Genomic DNA, 21,213 nt, shown 5'->3' with positions numbered 1-21,213 from the left:
TTATGGCTCCATATATGGCTTTGACCACATTTTTGAAAGTAAAATTCATCTGATTAATACATTGCAAAACCATATCTACCTTCTCTTCTACCTATTCTGCATTGTTCTCATGAAAAGGATTATGGATCCATGATGAAACTGTGCACATCTTTATAAATTACAGTCCTCCTAGAAACGTGTGCAGCTGATTCAACCTGGTTTAGACTTCAGTATTTAACCATAAACACTCAATGAGTCTTTGTACATTTTTATGCTTTAGTCCCATTGTATCAGGCTCCACCAGAATACTTGCATTTTTATAGATACCAGATTCATCCACAACTTTCCCAAATGATGGTGATCTATCCTGGCACCATCACCAAGGGATACCATGGAAACTAAGCTTGAATTGTAACTTTTTTTAATTGATCTTTATTCACACTAAATCCTGGGTAAAGGAAAGCCAAACTTCCTTTCTGCTGTGTTTCAGCTGAAACAGTCTGGCTAGTGTCTTCATCTCATCTCCCCCTGTTTCCAAGAAAGGGTTTACAAAGCAAAAGTTTTGTAAAAAAACCCAAACAAAACCCAAACAAACAAAAAACGCCCATCAGTATTCGAAGAAAATTAAAGAATTACACAATCAGTGTTTAGACAAGTGAGGGGAAATCTATAAGCAAGTGAGCTGAAACGATCAGGCCCTGGACTGGTTGTCATTACAATGATGGATTCTATTCATGTCACCCATCATTGACTCAGTTTAGAGAAAAGAAGAAAGGTTTTTTTTAGCTCAGCGTTTGGGGAGATATGGAATATATATCTAATCTATTTGTTGGTGCAAAATCTGTTAGCATGAAAAAGTCATGAGGGTCACTCACCGAGCACGCCGAGCCTGTAGTTCATGGTTACCACGATCACGTTGCCGTAGGCGGCGAGGACGCTGGCATCAAACATGTTTCCTGTGCCTTCCATGTAGGAGCCGCCGTGAATAAACAGCATCACCGGCTTCTTCCTGCGGTCACGGATATCTACATGCACAAACAGGGAAAAACAGAGTGTGAAAGAAGAAAAAGTCAATAACTGCATTCACACCTCTCATATTCTCCATGATTAGACATTGTGTTCGACCATAGTATAGGGAACAAACTGCAAATTCCTAAGGGTGATGAAAACACAGCACTGGATCAGTGCTGCACTACTTCCTGCAGCTGGATGTCAACCTTTAAAAATGGGCTTGAGCTACTTTAGATTTCAGCCAATGATTCTAACAACAGGCAACAACAAGAGGCGCCACCGTGAGAATCTTGTCAAATGTTTCCTACTGATTAAAGCGAGAGAAAAAAAGGCTTGAAGAAAATCACCAGCTACTGTAGTGCTTCACATTAGAGCCTGTCGTGCATCAGTCTTTACTTCACACTGAGGCTCAGATTGACTAAAACTGATGCAATTCCTAGCGCAGTGCAAAAGCATCTGTGTGTGCAACTGAAAATTGATGGCAGCCTGAGGCAATTAGTTTCAACAGAGAACGTCCAGATAAATTCACAGAATATCTGCACAACAGCTCTTATGCTGGGGTAGCTCATCGTGTTGGTGTCAGAGTTCACCCCAAAGAGCTCTCTGCTGCAGAGAAGAGATGTTTAACACTGTGCAAACAGCCACTCTCTAGTAAACGCACTCAAAGCAATGTGGCTCAACATACAGAAGGTAAAAAAAGAAGGTACCGGGACGACACGAGGAAACATATCAAAGCCGGGCCCACAAGGAGTGGAGCTGATGTCTGTATACTCCCCTCTGAAGAGCATTCAGTGCGCAATCAACACAAAATAAAAGGCCACTGGCTCTTAATATATCATGTGTGCAATAAATTTCCATAATTTCCTCGTTTTATTTTGCACCTTGGAACTCGGAACCCCCATAAATGCAAATTTCAAGTCGCCTTAAGCTGCAGGGACAGCTATAGAAACCTATTTCTAGGTCAACTCCCCTGTGTGGAATCTCTAGAAAAACACAGTTTTCTTGGACGCTATCATTTTGCACTGGCACAAATTGTTGGTGGGTCCCGCCTTGAGGTGAAAAATGGAAAGATAGCTAAAAAGTTACCCATGAAAATGTTATGCAAGAACATTAGAAAACAAAGTTTAGCTCCAGAGTTGCTATATAAAGTTTTCTATATTTATTTTTACTGAAAATGAGTATAAATGTGCATACTGAGGGCAGGATCTGTCTATTATTAGCTGTAGATATTTAAACTAGTGTTGCCTGGACAACACTAACTTAAATAATAATGCTTAAAAATAGTGAAAACAAGTACTTAAAAACATATTCTCTGCAGTATACTGTAAACATGAATTTCTGAGGCAAGCTAAAGGTATTCAGTTAACATAGACCTACTGTGTTATTTATTTCCTTATTTCTCTTATATATAATATATGATAATATATACGTATAATATACTGTTACAGTGATGGATGCTCATATTAAACAAAAAGTACAAACAATGACACAGTGTTTTCTTTACTGGCTTGAGGGGATGGCCTGCCTCCCAAACAGAACACTTCTTTGACCCCACCCACTTTCTGTTCAGATCTTTTGTTTGTAAAGGGCAGCCAATCAGAGGAACGTTGGAAAGGTAGCTAAAATGGCTAGTTTCAGACACCGGATGAACTGACAGGTTGCACCAAGACCTGATAAAAGATAAATAAAGGCTATTCTGAACCATAAAACACTCAAAGCTATTCCAGTGGAGTCTAATTATAAAAATATGAAGCTGAAAATGAGCATAATAGGTTCCCTTTAAACTCTATTGTCGCTCAGGGAAACTATGAGGATAAATTCTGGCATCCTCCACTAAGAAACTCATGCAGATCATTTCAGAAAGCATCCAATGTCAGTCCTGAGAGTTTTCAACATACGCCCTCTCCTGCAGTGCTGGGCGTGCACGTAGGACGGTCCCCGATGGGCCCTCGTTGGCCTTTGAACCAGTCTCCTAGCTGACTGTGAGCAGCGTCGCTCCTGCCTGCCAGGAGTCTACGGTAGCATATGGCACAGAAGACTCAGAAGAGTGGCACAGTGACAGCCCCTGTTGGCTTCTGTTTGTGTGTCTGCGAGTGTGTGTGCATGCAGGCCTGAGGATATGAGCATATAGTAGTGGCGAATAACCACATAAATAACCACTACTGCATCTATTATAGAAGGCAGGAGAGATGGAGGGTGTGCGGCTCCCTTCGAAAGCTGCTTATATATATGTAGATGCCGTGTTAAGTATACAGACGTATGTAAGGTGGCTGCAAATGTAGCACCCTAAATCTCCGGTGATAGACTAGGGTGTCACAGACACATCCATACACAGCTATGGCGCTGAAACCAGCGCATCAGTCAGGCAGACACACTCACACCGGGGAGAGAAATTCACAGGCAGTTGCAATGGAGAAGTCGCTATGGCAACTGCTCCACTTTGACTTGTTTCCGCCTCTCCTGCCTCTCCCTCTCACTTGGACAAAGTCTCATTGACTGTTGCTGTGGCAACATATTGCTGTCGTGCATGCCTAACCCCGTGATGCCCTTCGCCGTGCTTCTACCTGCATGTCATTTCATTAGCAGCGAATGACAACATGCGCACCTCCTACATGCATGTTTCTGCATTCTGCTGCAGGAGACGAAGAGCGATAGCCCCCGGCATCGAGGGACAGAATGCAGATGCACACGCACAAAAACCCACAAGATGCAAACACACACACACACACACACACACAAAGCAGTCTGTCACAGTTGACCTGTAGACTCAGTGTCCATGGATCAGTTACAGGGCGAATCGTTGTGGCACAGTGACTGATAGGACCGAGGCCCTCGAGGGCAACAAGCTCCCCCTCTCTTCCTCTCTCTTTCTCTGCCTCTGGCTTTGTTGTGTTTCAACCACAACTAAAGCTTAGCGTGCAATGCCCACAGATGGGCTGGTGGTTAGCTCTCCACCCTCAGGTTCCATACTTGAACCACATGTGGGTTAAAAAAAATTTCAATCATTTATCAAAGCGTGCAATCATGCTTTAAAAATACTTTTTGCATAATTTGTTTCTCTTCAGTTATTTTGTTGATGTGAACAGGTGCTGCACGACAACAGAATGTCCCATACCATGGAGGCAGCTGGGGAAATGGGATAGTGTCCACGTATACATACAAAGCCTCGACAAATCCTTGACGTCCATGTTTATAATGGGCAGATGGTAAATACTCTCACACAGGCATGAGCTGAAGGAGGGGCTTAAAGCTGACTCATTTGTGTTACACTGATGTTTACATGTTCGACTAAAGGAATTAAACAGAGTAGATTTATAAAACAGGTCAACACAGCCGCTGTACGGGGCGACCGACTGAGGTTTACTCGCGCTTTGTTTCATGGCTTTTATGGCTTTTCAGAAGTGTGTGCTCCATCTCTGCTAAAGTATGTAAATATTTCCATTTCAACAGGGAACAAAATCATACACTTTTTGCTCAACTGCCTTAATCTGATAACAGCTATAGGCCACAGCTGTTTAACAGCATTTGATATTTTTCATATGATTTGTAATACTATTTTTTGCGTATAAGCCCTCTGTGAGTTATGTAAGTAACCACCTACAGCTGGTGTATAATTCCAAATGATTATATGTGTATTTCAGACCCTAGTAAAAACTTTTTCTTGCCAATATCTTTAAAAAAATATTTATTTTCATTTAATATTTCAAGGGAAAAAAGTAAAAAGTTCCAAGTTTCTAGTTTTTTTTCCCTTTTTCCTCCCACAACTGATCCACTTCATATCAAGTAAGACTTTCTGTGTTTTACTTTTAGCTATAATTATTAGTTTGTAGCTTTTCAACTTCACATACAAATGATTTAGCATTAGAGGGACCTTGTGCTCATTTTAACCTCTATTTTTAATCTTAGACTCTGCTAGAGTAGAGGGTGCAGCACCCCAGCTTACCCTCTGAAATAAAATGTATTAACAGCCTTCTATTTCAGGGCCTCGCTCCCTTTATGACAGCTTTTATCTGATTGGCCATCCCTTGTAAACAGAGGGTTTGACGGCATATGGGAGAGAGGTCTCTGCTCAACGCTCTGCTCGAAGTTTAGCACTTGGCAGGTCGATACTGGGGAAACCATCCATCCATCCATTCTCTTCCGCTTATCCTTATCAGGGCTGCGGTGGGGCTGAAGCCTATCCTAGCTAGCATAGGGTGAGAGGCAAGGTGCACCCTGGACAGATCATCAGTCTGTCGCAGGGCTAACGCAGTGACCATCTGCACTCTCATTCTGCACTCTCATTCACACTTGTTAAGAATCCCCAACTGACCTAAACCCACTTACTGCATGTCTTTGGACAGTTGGTTTTCACAAAAATAGACATAATTATTTGAAACTTCAGCCTATTGCTCTCTCTCCCTGTATGGTCATGGCAAATACTTGAAAAATCTCTTAATAACATAACATTTGCTTTTATGTCATTGTGGAATAAATGATGAGGGTCTTGTTATTGTTGTCATTTTTGTACAAAAACTGAGAACCTTGAATATTTGATGGTTCAGCACCTCAAATGCAGGCTGACAGTTTAACAGTCTAAAACATGTCAAACTCAAGGACAGGGCCAAACCCGTCCTTTAAGATCTCAGCAAATTTTGGCCCTGCTGTGTGTACACAGCAACACACACCACACCGCAACTCTGCTTTCACTGTAAACTAACAAATTAGCTGACAGAGAACGGCACGAAAAGGAAAGTTGTAGATGAAGGCAGACAATCTCAAGACAGGTGGGAGACAAGTGCGTCTTTAAAGAGAGGCCCTTGTATCCATTTACTATGAGTCGATGTCTGCGTTCAAAGACACAATCTGCATTGTCACTTTGAATCCACGCAGCAGCCGAGATACAGAGCCAAGGATAAGAAACAAGAAACAGAGTCTTCAAAAAGTTGCTGAACTGAAAGAACACATGCAGCTACGACATCACGTGCGTCCTCAAGCCAAATCTCAAAATGATGATGCTGTAAACGGGAACCACAGCAGGGGACGTGAATTTTGTGAAAAACGACAAAGTTTATTTTAATTTTTTTGTGTGCAGCCAATTTCATGGCAGGACGCTAAGCTGTACAGTATATGTAAACTACGTGATCAAAGATGTTTTCGTTTTTAATGAAATTTCTCAGGCAGCTGTTGGGTTGTCATGTTCAGTTCTCTGAAACAAGTAGTTGTTAGATGGCTGTATGGTAGTCGACTGTAATAAGGGCGCAAGATTTTTTTTTTACTAAATGAACGGATGGAAATATACATTTTTTGCTGACTTTTGGGACTTGTTACAGGCTTCAGGTGGAGCAAATTACTAAAGGCAGTAGGTTTTATGTGTCTGGATATAAAACCTAGATTTTTGAGATAATGCTGAAATTCCCTACTAATTTACTAACACGATTCCTTCAGTTATTCCAAATAAACTATGAACAAATCAGTTATGGGCTTAGTTCAGATAGCCTGCAAAGTCATATCGAGTTCAAATCCAGTAGATTCACTGATCACAATGTTAACCAACAGCTGATGGCTCAAGTGTTATTTGTCTGTGCATCCAGATGTGAATAGGGTGAGCAATTTTACCCACTTTAGCCTGCGCACACATGTTGTGCATCTCCAAGCCACTTTGCAACCCAACTCCTGTCCAGCTCCTCCTTTCATTCTTTATCTGACATACTGAGTATCATACAGTGCTTAACAAATCCATTACACCACCCAGTGTAAGGTTTACGCCACATCTGATCTAAATGAACAGTAAGGGTTCTTCCACCAGTATGTGAAAGCTCTTTAACTGAAATTACATTTTTAATGCTAAAATATTACTAATCATGTTATCCGTGAATTTTCAAATTTACTGTTTTATTAAAAAAAGGAACATATAGTAAAGCACATTATTACTTTTTGATTAAAGAAGAAAAAGTCCAGTGTGCCAGCTCAACACACATACAGTATCACATCAGCTGCCTTCGATCAACAGATTTCTGCTACTACGTATAAACGATTACTGGCTACAAGAAGTTTACAAAGCTGATACTTGAACCTGCATCATGATGGTGTTAAGATATATTCACGATAAAGACGGTGTGATACATCACTAAGAATCGCCTTCCACTTTCCCAACATTGGGAGTCAGAAGCAGGCCAATTCACTGAGGTACTTATTTTTACATTTACAGCTTGATAACGTGGCATGCAGTTCTTTCAAGTCATCCATGAAGACTCCTCATCATGTAGAGTCATCATTTTATTCCCCCCTCCAGTGGGTTTTGGATACCCCCTCTATGTAAGTATCCTCTCTCCCCTGGTAGGATAATTAATGTACTGATAAAAGTGGGACAATATCTGTCTTACTGAGCAGCCACTGAAGTCCGCTCATACAAATTTTGGGAGCTCAAGAGCAACATTTTCAAGCCTAACCACCGCATGATATATTATATCTTCAGCAGGCCTAGTATTTGGTCTCGGATGAATATAAACAAGTTATAAATAATTTTCCAAAGTCCCGAGGGACGTAGAAGGGGAGAAACTCAATATCCTGAGAACTATATGACTCTCAAAGTGTGCAGTTCTTGCACCATCTCTCATTAACATAAATACACACACCTCCACCTGCTATTTTTCCCCGGGCGCCCATAGATCACGATCCATTCTCACGGGACAGCTAAACCCTGCGACTTGGAGGCAGAAACTGTCCGTTGCATCCTATAGCAGTGAAATACCTCACAGACTACTGGAATATGTTGCTAGTTAGTTGGGACAGAATATGAGATAGAGAAAGGATCAGTGCTGGCTCGCTACCACAAGTCTGTGCCCTCCACTGCACACCTGTACACCGACCTCTTCACCTTTATACTGGAAGATCCTCTGCACCAACCCCCCCGCTCCTCTCCTACGCTCCCTCGGCAATCTTTAAAGTCAGCATACCGTCTCAGCTGCCAAAGTTGTTCTCGGCTATAGTGAAAAATGCACGACACTGTAACATAATCTGCTCAGCCGCAGAAATGTTGTCAGAGCTCGCTCTGGAGCCCAAAACAAACATCAGGCAGCCATCTTTGTGCAGGATACATCTAAGTTCTTTCAATAAATCTGAGGCATCCGATGATCCCAGACAATCTGAATACAGGCGAGTAACGGCAACAGAACACTCAAACATGAACATGAACATAGGAACATGTCTGACAGGTGTCACTCTGTGCTTCCAACAGTCCAAGCGTGCACATGGACGGGCGTGCCTTCAAACCTATCCTGACTTAAGATCCATATTTCAATTATTACTAATAAAAATGCATATTCACTTCAAGGCCAAAAGTTACTATAAAGGATGCCACGATGCACAGGTTAAACGACAATTAACTAAAACACAAATTCAACAAGACGAACGAAATCTAATAACCGAACAGTGCCAATGGAAAAAAAAAAAAACACTGCTCGGCTCAGTAAACACAAACAACAGCAGCGAAGACAAAGCAAGATGGCAGAGAGCAGCTGAGTGCTGGTACCCCGAGGAGCTTAGCACGGCTGCTGATCCTTTCAAGCAGAACGGAGACAATGAGACGATTAGGCCTAAACTTGTGTCGAGCATTCCAGTTTAGCACGCTGTCCACCACGGCCCTCGGAGACACCACCCCCTGGTCCCCCGATGGAGACGAACGGCTTCCTTTCCACTGCATCATCAAATGAGTGATTAGTCATGGGGATGGAGCGCGGTCGGCCGCGCTCTGTGCGTCACCGTCGGCCGCTGATTTTATGGGAATTGATGTTTGCTGACAGTAAACACTGACACAGCCTGCTGAGAGGGAGGGGAAACTCTGACATGCGCTTATTTCCGACAGGATCTGGAAAGATGAAGTGCCTTCGGATTTAAAGGTCTGCATGAATATTTTAGCTGTTGATTTTTTTTGGTGGGGGGAATAAAAAAGTGGGGCTAACCCAAGAATCAACTGCATCACGACTTGGTAGATTCTCCCCTTTGAGCCACAGCAGCAGAGGCTATGCTTTCAAAAGCATATTTTACTTTGTAACAGAACAGTGCGATATCATCTTCCCATATGTTGACCTGAGCATGGAGAGATGGTGAGTGTAGGGCCCTCTCCTTTCAAAAGCCATAATTAAAAAGATATTGAATCACGTTGGGGCGAAGCGACAACTCGGGAAGAGGAAGAGCAAATCATACAGAATGTAGTATGAATTAACATTTTCATTTCTTCCATGCAGGCTTCACTTAATGCGTTTTCCCACCATTTCAACTTCCAAAAGAACGTGTGACCAGCGAGCGTGTACGCACGAGCGCATGAGGTGGAGATAAATTTTTGGCCTTTTACACTCAGGTTCCAAATCGTAATAATAGTGAAATTGCTCGCAGCAAACGATGAGCTGTCATCTGTGTGCAAATACGCAGAGGCCCTTTGTGTTAGTGTTCCAATTAACAGAAAGGTTACAGAGTAGTGGAAATATTGCTACAGGGTAATGGAGAGAACACATCAGGGCGTATTTCTTTAATTCTGAGCTCTGTAATTTCAGTCATGATGGACTGGAATTATTTCTGAAAGCTTATCTTCAGTGTGCAGGTCAGGCCTTTTTTTTAAACAAATATGTATATATGTGAATTTACTGTATTTCCCCAAATTATGGTGGTAAATATATTCTGGGATAAATCTTCACTCTGAATATGCAAAGAAGCTTCCTCAATGAGAAAACACTCGCTGAAAACTAAAAGTGCGTCTTTTGCTAGAATCCAAAATGCAAGGCACCACAGTGTGTAAATGTTGCATATTCAAAAGCCTCAGAGATTCATTTGTACATCAAAAACGTCCTTTTTGCCACAGGCCAGATTTTTCTAAATTGCCACACCCTTATGTATCTGTAATTTCAAAGAGAGAGCGGTGAAGTTGTTCTAATACAGACCCCTGTCCACTAAAGCAAAACAGCAGGAAAACTCCTCAGCTGGACCCAAAGAGGAAGCAGAAAAAGGTGCATCTGTCCACAGTGTTTCCTGGACAGTGGCGTTAACAAGCAGCAAAACAAAAGGCAAGGCAATTACCGAACAATAACAGAAAAAGAGGGATCAACTGAAGGATAAAGAGTACCTGAGAAAGTCAAATACTGAAAAAGTACTTATGGGTGCGATATTGGGAAATAGGAGTGTGAGTATCCTTTTTTTAATGATCGTGTATTTAAAATGCATAGCATACAAACTTTACTTGTTAGGATTTGTATTGATGAAGAAGCCTGGAAGTGGAAGGGTTACCTCTTGGAATAGAAAAAGCTTTTCAGTTAATATGTTGTGTTGTTTGTATTTAATTTCACTCCGTATGGTTATTTGTGTAATTCTAAGAACAGAGTTTTAACCTGCTGTCCGTCTGGCCTTCATCATGTCTGAGGGGAGTATGCGTGGCCTTCTTAACTGTGAGGCTGTTTGTTTTAAATGAGATGAGCGTGCACGTGATTCGGTGGGAGGTCAGTAGCAAGCTGATGTCACAGAGGGCTGCTGGAGGTGGAGACAGACGTGCGGTGATGAATGGGCTGTGATGAGATGCAAAGCAGCAGCGCTGACCCACCGAGCAGGGGTATAAGGCTTAATCGTTAGAGCACAATGGATCAAGGCAAAGGCCACGCTGATTGCATCTGGGGCGTGCGTGTCTGCGGGCTGGTATGATAACGCTTGTGAGGACCAACAACTTCTGCAGTGAAACGAGGAAAGTCAAGGCATTTTATTAAGGTGGCTGGTCAGACCACCTTAACAATTTGTGGATTTGTGTCAGAAATAAAATGGCCAGTTATCTGTGTTCTGGCACATAGTTAACTTATAACACTGACTCCTCACACGCTGAACATTTCTTGCTCAGTGCAGGAGGAACAAGCAGACATGTGAGTCCTTTCTTAATATTCTGTCATATATGTACTGCTCACATTAAACACGGCCAAAGTTTCAGATATTAAAGTCAGTGTACGAACATCTAACTGTCATGGTTCTGTCTTTAGTTACTTTCTTTTCTACATTTAAATCTGTTACTTTGTTACATATTCCTTTAGTCTCACTTCTACGTGTGCAGTTGTGTCAATCAGTTTTGTATTTAATAACTAAAAATCATATTTTGTTTGGTTGAGATCAGCTGACTAACTTGAAGAATACCCAGTTTCTTTGTCTTGCTTGGGTAGCTTTCGCAGTATGCGATGGGTCATCATCCACTAACACCGTGAAGCACTGTCCACTCAGTTTTGCAGCATTTGGGTGAATCTGAGCTGAGAGTATAGCCGTCTACACTTCAGAGCTGCTCCTGCTGCTTCTATCAGCAGTCACATCATCAATACTGTCTCCACCATGTCTGAGAAATAATGTGGTATGCCTCAGATCACGACCTTTCTCCATACTTTCCTCTTCCCATCATTCTGCTACTTCTTCATTTATACAAAGATTTTCAGAACTGTGTAAAAGTCGAACCTGCCTTTCCAGTTCTTGAGTGTAGCCAACAGTTTGCACATTGTTGTGTCAATCTTTATTTATATTCACAAACATCTCTCTTGACTGTAGACTTTGACCATGATACGCCTGCCTCCCAGGGTGTCTTCTTGCCTTGATCAAAAGCTGTGAAGTTATGTGATCACTCACTTTAGTTGTCTTGTGCAATCTTTAAAGTCTTGGTTTATTTTGGTTTTTCAGCCTCATGATTACCTCTCTCACCTGCACTGGCATCTGTTTGGATCTCATATTTAATATTAAAGTGAAAAGCTCTAACAACACAAACACACTTAATCAGATTTCAGATTAAATTCAGATTCAGAAATTCTATCTGCTTCATTTGTCTTGAAATAACAAGAAACGCCCATGAAATTGCTTGTTGCATGAAAATGGCTCTTATTCCCACACGGTTAATGATCAATTTTTATAGTGATGCCACTCGCTCTCCCTTACATGATCATCTCACATCCAGCTGTGAGCACAAAAACCCCGCCCACCTGCTGTTCATACCCTCTGTTTGCGATGGGCAGCCAATTGAAGCAAAGTCGACTGAAATGTGTCCAATACCAGAGGAGGGCAAAGCATCTCGTTTCACAACAGCGATATTGCACCGTTTGATTATATCTTCAGTGCATGTACACACGTAAATATATATATATGTATACAAAAGAATGCTTTGAAAGCTATGCAAAGCTACTCTACTAGAATACCTCAGTTTAACATCAATGTCAGACTCACTTTATTATTTCTACTATAATATGATTACACGTTATTTGATCTCTTCTTTTATGGCTGCATTTAAGTGTTCTGAGATACGTTTTTAAGTAAATCTATCTTTTCAAAAAATATGAATTGTGCAGAAGGCACACTGAGACAGAGCCTTTTTAAAGAGTGCTCCATGAAGATCTTAAGATGATATATTATTGTGCTGCCTTTCAAGTCAGCAGTTGTATTTTAATACTTCTAAAGCAGCTGTTTAAACACATTTGAAAGCATTTAATAACGTCAGTGCGTCTATCTAACACTTTACATTTAGTGCATAACTGAGAAGATTCATGCATTGACAGAAACTACTCAGCCCAGTGAGTACACAGATAGTTGAGGCACGAGTACAAACAACAACACTGCAGTGCAGCTCAGCGGTCGTCTAGCGTTGTATCGCTTTACATTAAGCTAAATTTGATTTGCTTGTCGGCGCAGACAATTACAGGAAGGTTCGCCCTCACTGTGTCTGTGTGCAGGCTGAAGAGTCACACTCGAACACACACACACACACCAAAGTGTTCTCTCCGTCTGCCCGAGCTTATAACACTGGGACTGCAGGGACCAGCATGAAGTTTAGATGATCCTTGCTCCTGTACTGTTTGTACTCTGTCTACACCAAATTCACTGCCTGCGACAGCAAGCAAACGCCCACCTCACAGCTCAATATGCTTCCAAAGATCAGATCAACAAACCATATTTCCTAAAAAATAAGCAAACTGCTTGTGCTCGAAGGTATTGGATTCAACCGCAGTATTTTATCTGACACTGGATAATATCAGAGATATTATACTGGATATAATTCCATGAAACCTGATCATAATCTATAGTCAGCACTTTAGATCACCAAAAAAACCCCAAACAATAAAAAAAAAAAGTGGCAATGTGCCGAGCGGCTTCTCTGCTTGCTCCTTTGTATTTTGAGCTCAACACCTCCTGCAAACACTTTCTCTTTCCCAAATCAGACAGCAATGCTTCTTCCCTCCGTCGGCAGATTAGGAGTGGGCGAGGTAAAAAAGGAGCAGAGGGAGCAAGAGAGGAAAGATGAGTAGGGCCGCTGGGAATAAGAATAACCGCGCCCTGGCCTGTCTTCCAACAACCAGCTCTCTTATTTCACTCAACAACATCTCCAAAAACATAAGGACTCCCTCATTTTCTCTCTCCCTGCCCATATATCACTCTCTTTCCCTTCTTCATCTTCTCCGCCTCTCACTTTTTACCACCACAAACATCCTGTTGCTCAATCTAGCTCAAATTCTTTCCATTCACACTTCCCTTCCTCCAGCAGCAGTCACTCTCTTGTCCTCTTTTTGATCTCCATTTTGCCTGATATCTCCTTTCTTTTATCATTTTTTTCCTCCCATTCCTGCCTCCATCTTAATCTGCAGCTGGCTGGCCTCTTGCTGGGAGACTCGATTTCGAAACCCTCTCATATGGCTGGAAGCCCAACACGCTCAAGCTTCTTGTTTTTATTCCAACTGCACCGAGTAGTCTTCCTTATTTCTGTCTTTGTTCCACTTCATTTGTCTTCCTCTATCTTTTTCTCATCTCTTCGTCGCGGGCTTTTGGAGCACTTCTACTGTTAAATCGTATCCCTCTCCTCTCTCCCATCTGTGTTATAAATAGTGGTTGGATTAGGCGGACTTTCTTTTTTATTTTGTTTTGCTCACTATTAGGGAGCGGATCAATTCCACAAATTGAGTGGATGGGGAAGCGAATACACACAGACGGCCCCTCTGTCCTCCGAAATGCCACAGTGACAAAGACGACACAAACACGGCCATTGTCCTTGTTTTCCCACTGCGGGCTCTCCCTTTTTCTCTCGTAACAGTCCTCTTCTCTTCCATTTGCCACATCCCTTTCTTTCAGCCTTAAGCCTTTTGGACTTCAGTTGACCCCTCTCATTTTCTTCCTCGTTTTCCCGTCGTTTTCCCTTTCTTTCTCTCTGCATTCATTATGCATGACTGGTAACAAAATAGCCTAATTTTATATGAACGTGTTTGTTTGACTCTAAGATTATGCGCGGTGTGAGATAACAGGATCGTGTTTGAAGTGCCACACGACCGCGGAAACACAGAGAGCAAACAACACAGTTGCTCATATAAACACAAATGCCATACTCATAAATCAAACTCTGCTTGAGCCTTAAAATATATCCCAACTCCTTATTGCTTTCTACCTTGAGGCTACCTGCTAGTTCATAAAACTACCCATACACATAATTACTTAATGCCATTGGAAGTCCCTTTTTTCCTTGAAGACTACCTTCATAACTTTTAGTTTTAAACATGAATCATTTTGATGTCCCTACATATTCTAAATCCTTGACTATGTAGACAGATACCGTCTCATTCCTTAGAGTCTGAGCTTAATGTAACTATCATTACCGAACACTAACCCTAACACTTGATGGGTGATCAAATAAAACAAATAAAACTATCCCAACTACAATCACTTTAAACTTAATGTTTAAAAATCATCTTTGGTCCTGATTTCTTACAGTTTTAGCTTCCTTCTTCGTCACTGTGGCAGTCTGTTCCTTTCCTGCTTATTATATAAAGACGCTCACACTGACTCCTCTTCAGCGTTTATTGATTAAAACCTCGCTCCTTGTTGCTTAAATTATTCTACCCTCCTTGTGCTTAGAGTCTATCCGTACTCTAACGGTTATTTGCTTAACGCCGTTTGAGGTTTCTTTCTGCCTAAAGACCGTCTTCATAACTTTTAACCTATAAATATCCTTAATCCCTTTTTTGCTGAAAAGTAATCCCGTCTTCTTCAGGCTTAAATTCATTACACCTCCCTGCTTTGAGACATTTCTTATACATTAATACTTGACGTCTTATTGCTTAAACACTAGTCAGTCTCTGATTACTTAAAAAATATAAACCTTACTTCTGGTCACAAAACAATCCCATCTCCATCACTTGAAGATCCCACTTTGGAATCATCCATGCACCTGAATGGTCAAGGATTCGGTCCAGTCCTTTTTCCTTAATGCGTGCACCTCCTTTTCACTGCTAAGGCTCATGTTCTTCTAAAGACTACACTTACTATTTATGACATTAAAAATAATCAACTGACTCATTGTTTCAGAAACTTTTAAGGTAGTTATTTCTTAAAAACTGCAATCGCTCATTATTTCTTAAGGCTTTAACATTCCTCTTAACTTTTTATTTCTGAAAGACTAGTCTGTTGTGAGATGTTTCCAGTTTCTTTTGCTCCTCTTTAAAATATACTAGGAAACTGACAAGAACTCAGAGGTTTCCTCAAAGAGCTCTCTGTGACATTGATCCTTACAAATGTATAAGGTTCACATGCGCTTGACCATCTCTAAAACATCACTCTAGCTCCAAATTATTTAAAATCATTTGAACTCCTTATCGTGTATGGTTTTCGATGTGCTAACCATAAGGAGTAGCTACCTTCTCTACTGCTTAAACAAAACTTTGACCTTTCCATTTATCAATAATCTAGATCGCTGTTTGCTTAAGAACGCATCCATATACTAGAACAGTGATTAACAAATTTATAAGACCACCAGCCAATATAAGGTTAATCCCACAGCTGCTCTGAATTAAGAGGCTTGGTAATTACCAATGTTATTTTTGATCTTTCTGTAATGGTTAATCCGCCAGTGTGAGCACGCTCTTTCATCGAAATGATTTTTATGCTGAAATATAATTGTTGTTGATATCCATGATTAACAAAAAATAACTAACAAAAAAGCAGCAAACATTAGCAAAGCTTATTATTATTTTTTCTTGACTAAGATGCCAAATTATAGTTATTTACTTCCTGAACAGAAAAATGACTTTTAGTGCTTCTCAGAGAAGTCCAGTGTGCCGTCTCAGATTTGGGCATAAAAACGGGAATTCAGTAAGTTTTTGATTTTATGACACTTGGTCAAGTTTTAACACTGAATGATTTACAAAAGAACAACAGTAACAGTTTATTCTGCATATGTACGCCAGCATGTGGGGACATAAATCAAATGCTTTCCTTTACTTTGTACATTGTGTCAATAAATAAAGTGCAAACAGCCATGCTCTAACACTCCACCCCATCTATTCCCTTCCCTGTCCTCATGCAACCCTCTCATTATCCCCAGTCCACCTCCCTTGTTCGGCCTCTCTGCCCTCACCACTTTGCTCTCTCCTATAACGATCTGGTCATTACTGGGGCTACCGTTCCAGCCCTGGTTTCACGGGGGTGTGTGGGGTCTAATTGGGACTGAATGAGCACGAGTGTGTGTTGCTGTGAGGTCTCACTGAATGGGAGGCTTGGTGTGTCTATCCCACCCAAGAGTGGTGTAGTTGAATGGAGTCTTTACATAGAAACACACATTCTAGTATATTTTACACACACAAACACACGCTTTAATTCATTTCAACAATCCCTCTCTGACTTTGAGAGGTCTATACTGAAGCATTGGTTTTTTTTAAACTTACTTTCAGTGGGTTTATTATAACAAAGGAGGCAAATATACATTTTGCATTCGGCTCCCCTGTGGTAACAGCAATATGCAAAACTCAGAATAGCTGCAAGCTCGACGATCCATGGCAGCATCACACTGTGGCAAAACTCCTGCAGTTCTTCTACCATATTTATTCAAGTCACATAAAAAACAGAATTTTATGTCAGTAAATGTTAGAGAGCTCAAAATGTCCCTTTCATCTGGCGAACAACTGGAATAGTACGGCTTTATTTTTTACATGGCAAAGTACTTTTGTGAGATATCTAACAGCAATCAGGAAATATCATTTTTAACACCGAGGGAAGATTTTGTATAGTTACGTCCAGATTAGTGTGTACCAATCCTATGTTCACATGTACAATAATACAATTGTGTCTGAAGCTAAGGTTTTATAATCATCAGGTTAGTATGAGGATTGTAATGGAAACAAGCAAAACATGTCCACAGTGTGTTTAAAAGGAGCATCAAATATGGTATATATCTAATTTTTTGACCTAATTCGACCGCTCTTACTTTGTGTGTGAAATGTGATGTCTATTAGTGACATTAAATGGCTGCACTGTATCTTAACAAAGTTATAATTTACATTCTAAGTATTAGAAAAAACCCACACTGTGCTACTTTTGGCTGTAATTTTCAGTAAAAAGGTAAAAAAAGGAAGTGATATTAGTTTTCACAGCTTTCCTGTCAATAAGGAGAGAAGAAAGAGTGTAGGCAAGACAACTTTCAAAGGACCCATGGTTGTGTTCACTTCACTCCCAATGCATTTCATTCATTTAGCTGAATAGAAGAGCTCACAATGCTGCTGAGTATAAGCGACCACTAAAATCAAATGTGGCGCCTACAATTTTGTCCAACAACAAGCGTAAACGCTTTTAGATAGTGGGTGAAAATCGCTTTAAGAAGTGGAAAAAAATGAGATATATTAGGTTTCTCCTGCTGGGCAGTAAACCATCCACTACAAGATGCTCCCTCTAAAAACGTAGTAAATGCCATATGTGTACATGATTCTTCAAGTAAGCCTGATGCAGTTACGCAATGCAAGCAGCAACCTCAAATGCTTAAATGTTCAACTTTAAAACAAAGCATGTAAACATGCTGTTCACAGTCTGACACAAAAAACATATTTGGCCTTTGCAAAAACTGAGTAATTTTACTATAAAAAAATTGTAGTTGGGGTTAATTGTTGTTGTGAATGATGTTGATATGTGCATAAAAATGTGCAATTTATTTGTGGCCTTCAAAGGAATCTACAAATATATTTGAGAGTTACATGTAAGAATATTGTTGCTATTTTGTTTGATAATTTTAGGGTAGAGTATCTTTAATGATAAGAATATAGGCCAGGCATAAATATAAGCACTGCTTCAGCCTGAGCCTTTTCAGACACTATTTGTAAAACAGGCATGGATCTTATATGGATTTTTTGTACAGTCTATGTAATATGTGATAAATGAATGAATGAATAAATATCAAATGTAAGTGTGATAAATGTGAGTTTTTTATACTTGGATCTGGGTTGGATCGTGGCGGATTCGACTGATATGTGTCCTGACATAGACGGCTGTATCTAACTGTTTTATGCTAGACCTGAACTAAACAAACTCAAATTATTTATACAGTAATTATATGGTACTCAATTTCTTTCATACAGACCATCCAAGAAGTTTGTGTTTCAGTTTTGCAAACGAAATTCTACAACAGTGAAACATCTGATTGAAAAACTCATGTCGTGACACAAATTATTCACGTAACGCATGTCAAATTATATTTTTTGGCAGTGCAGTAATGTAATGCATTACTGGACTAAATTCAGTAATGAAAAATATCATTACAATTGTCATTACAAAGTTTCTTCAATTATCTACACAATATGCGATATAAAAAAGTAAAAAAGAAACCATTAAAAAGCCGTCATCTCTCCTGTACACTAAGGCTGTGCCACATCATACAGTCTGTGAAAATACTAGTGTAAGTATAATTTTTTTACATCATATAAAAATGTTATATCACAATATTATTGCTATGGCAACCCCATGGGTTTATGTTCCCTTGTGCGTGCAACAATGAGACAAGCCAGGACATGTTAGAGAGCCGCTCGTCAGCCTACGGTGACGATTTAATAAAAACGGAGCTTCTTCAATAACCAACAAAACACAGTACTTTGCACAATATGCAGAAAAAACTTTGCCTGCTGAAGGTGGAAGCAACAAACTTATTTAACCACTTGAGGTTAAAACACACATTTGAGTACAATCAACCTACGAAGGAGATGCTAGTCATTTGTGGAGATGTGCAATCCAAACAAATGATTCCACAGAGCATCATTCCACCATTCACTAGCTGCACCACATGTGAAGAGCGAACGGTGAATGAAACTGCTGGTGCAGTTACACAGTGGAAAAGCTTCAGCAGCTGTGCACCCACGACACAAAATCCCAGGTAGAAAATACTTTTTAGTTCTATGATGTGACAACACTACGCAGCTCTTGACGAGTTACAGGGTTAACTTAATTTAACTAATGTTAAACCAAAGTGTAAGGCAGTTATTATATACATTTACTTAAATATTCCAAGAAGAGTACCTAGACTAAGTTTTGCTTAGATTTGACATGGTGTGACTATTGCACTAAAAACACGGCTGCTTCTAGCACCCAGTTTCACTTCAAATTAGATAGTCTGTCATCAGTGACAGTAGCTCACTGGATAAAAAATGCCTTTCATTTACACTTATAATGATGTTGAAATGCTGTTGCCTGCAAGTATCAACAAAACTTCAGGTTTTTTTTCTATTATCCAAAATATCACTATTGCAGATTTTCTTGAAATATCGTGATATAACTTTGAGGCTATATCAGCCAACTTTAGAGGAGTGAAGACAGGTACATTATTTATATTTGTATTGCCCCAAACATAATCATAATTGCGAACACAAAGCTAATGAAGGATGTTAAATGTGAGTGTATGCAGAGCCCAGCCCAGCTGCCAGAGACAGACCTTCAAAGTGATGAGCAGTCAGGCTTGTAGCCTCCATTTCTACCTGTGCATGTTTCTACATTACAGTTTCTATAGTGATTGCTTGAAATCTCTTTTGGTCTGTTTTTCAACTTTGCTTTGTGCTTTTGGCTTAGTGTTCAAATTTACACACTAAAAGAAAGATTGTAAGTATTAGGACAGTTTCAGTGTCTAGAAACATAAAATAAGGCTTAGGCTAACTAGTATTCATGTCACAATACATTTCATGTTATGGAGTAACACAAAAGTAAAGTACTAAGCAGTGTAGCGATTTAGTAACTTAAGTTTTTACTTAAAAGGGAAAAAAGTCATGTGTAATACATTTATTTTATTTATGTAACAAACTTTTAACAGTATGCAAATAAAACTGAGCCAAACTGATTACTAGTCTGACACTTAGCAATAATTAGTATCTGTATCTACACATTACGTCGCAGTTTTTGGATGCAGTTTGCTAAGAACCCGCTAGCATTAGCTGGTAACTCCACAGAAAAATAAAAACGATCATTTCTGGACCAGAAAAACTTTTAGCCGACTCCAAAATAAATTGATGAAATTATGTAAATTATCTTTTACACAGTGGATTGGATGCAGTCAACAGTGGTCAGCAGATGTGTGAAGTGATGTATATGAAATGAAAATTACTTGGATGAAAAAGTAGAGGAGGAATTAATAAAATGATGTTTTTTTATTATAAAAGGCTGGGTTTTTTTATTAAAAAAAGGAAATGTCTTTTCAGTATGAAATTGCTGACTAACGGCAGCACTTACATCAGTTTTTGCCGTAAAACTTTTAAAACTTAAAATGATTTATTCATATAATAAATATGATCATTAAACCAAAATTCAAAATCTGTCATTTTGCAATCACGTATAAACACCATTACATTTGATGACCAATATACTAATAACACATTTGTCTATATAATTATTGATCGATTAATCAGAATAACGCCTTAGTTCATGTTGTTTCCAAGTTTAAGGTAAAGTTACTGTTAACTGAACGACAGGAGAACATGCGATCCCCACACAAGCAACATCTTTTATATGTCGTGTTATTTATTGATCTGCAGAGTTTATTACTTGGTGCGTGTAATGTATTCTTTTTCTATTTGTGAGTTGCAGGAGGAAGAGCACAGAAACAAGAAATTGGGTGTGAGAGAGGCTGTGCTGTCGTCTCCGTTCAGGCACCAGCGTTTCCATTAAGTAATGCTGTCAGCTCTGTCACTACCCGCCGCTCTCCATCTCATACATAACAATACCTCCTTAATTGGAATGCTCCTGCGACAGTTACAACACAATCCAGGTGAAAACACACAAACGCAATGTGTACAAAGTTAGGAAGAGACAACATACCCTGAAAAATGCAGCAGCTGGCCAAATTGAGTGGAACTTTTGCAACTTAAAGCAACTTAGCTCAACATGTATCAGCAGAACTGCATACGTGTGCTGAGGGAAAGAGTTTGTCTCTTCTATGAGTGTGTGTGTTTGTTTACC

At 40.0% G+C, this 21,213-nt stretch overlaps 1 protein-coding gene across 1 annotated transcript in view; it reads right to left on the bottom strand.

Moving 5' to 3' along the window:
• Window positions 1-21,213, bottom strand: part of nlgn2a (neuroligin 2a) — a 236,883-nt gene that overhangs the window by 80,762 nt on the left and 134,908 nt on the right. The window contains 1 exon segment of the mRNA XM_019349527.2: window positions 855-1,004. Within this exon segment, the coding sequence (XP_019205072.1) occupies window positions 855-1,004 (150 nt within the window).

The sequence above is a fragment of the Oreochromis niloticus genome, linkage group LG3, assembly GCF_001858045.2.
Source record: "Oreochromis niloticus isolate F11D_XX linkage group LG3, O_niloticus_UMD_NMBU, whole genome shotgun sequence".
Lineage (NCBI taxonomy): Eukaryota > Metazoa > Chordata > Actinopteri > Cichliformes > Cichlidae > Oreochromis > Oreochromis niloticus.
This window is presented reverse-complemented; position numbering and strand designations above follow the sequence as displayed.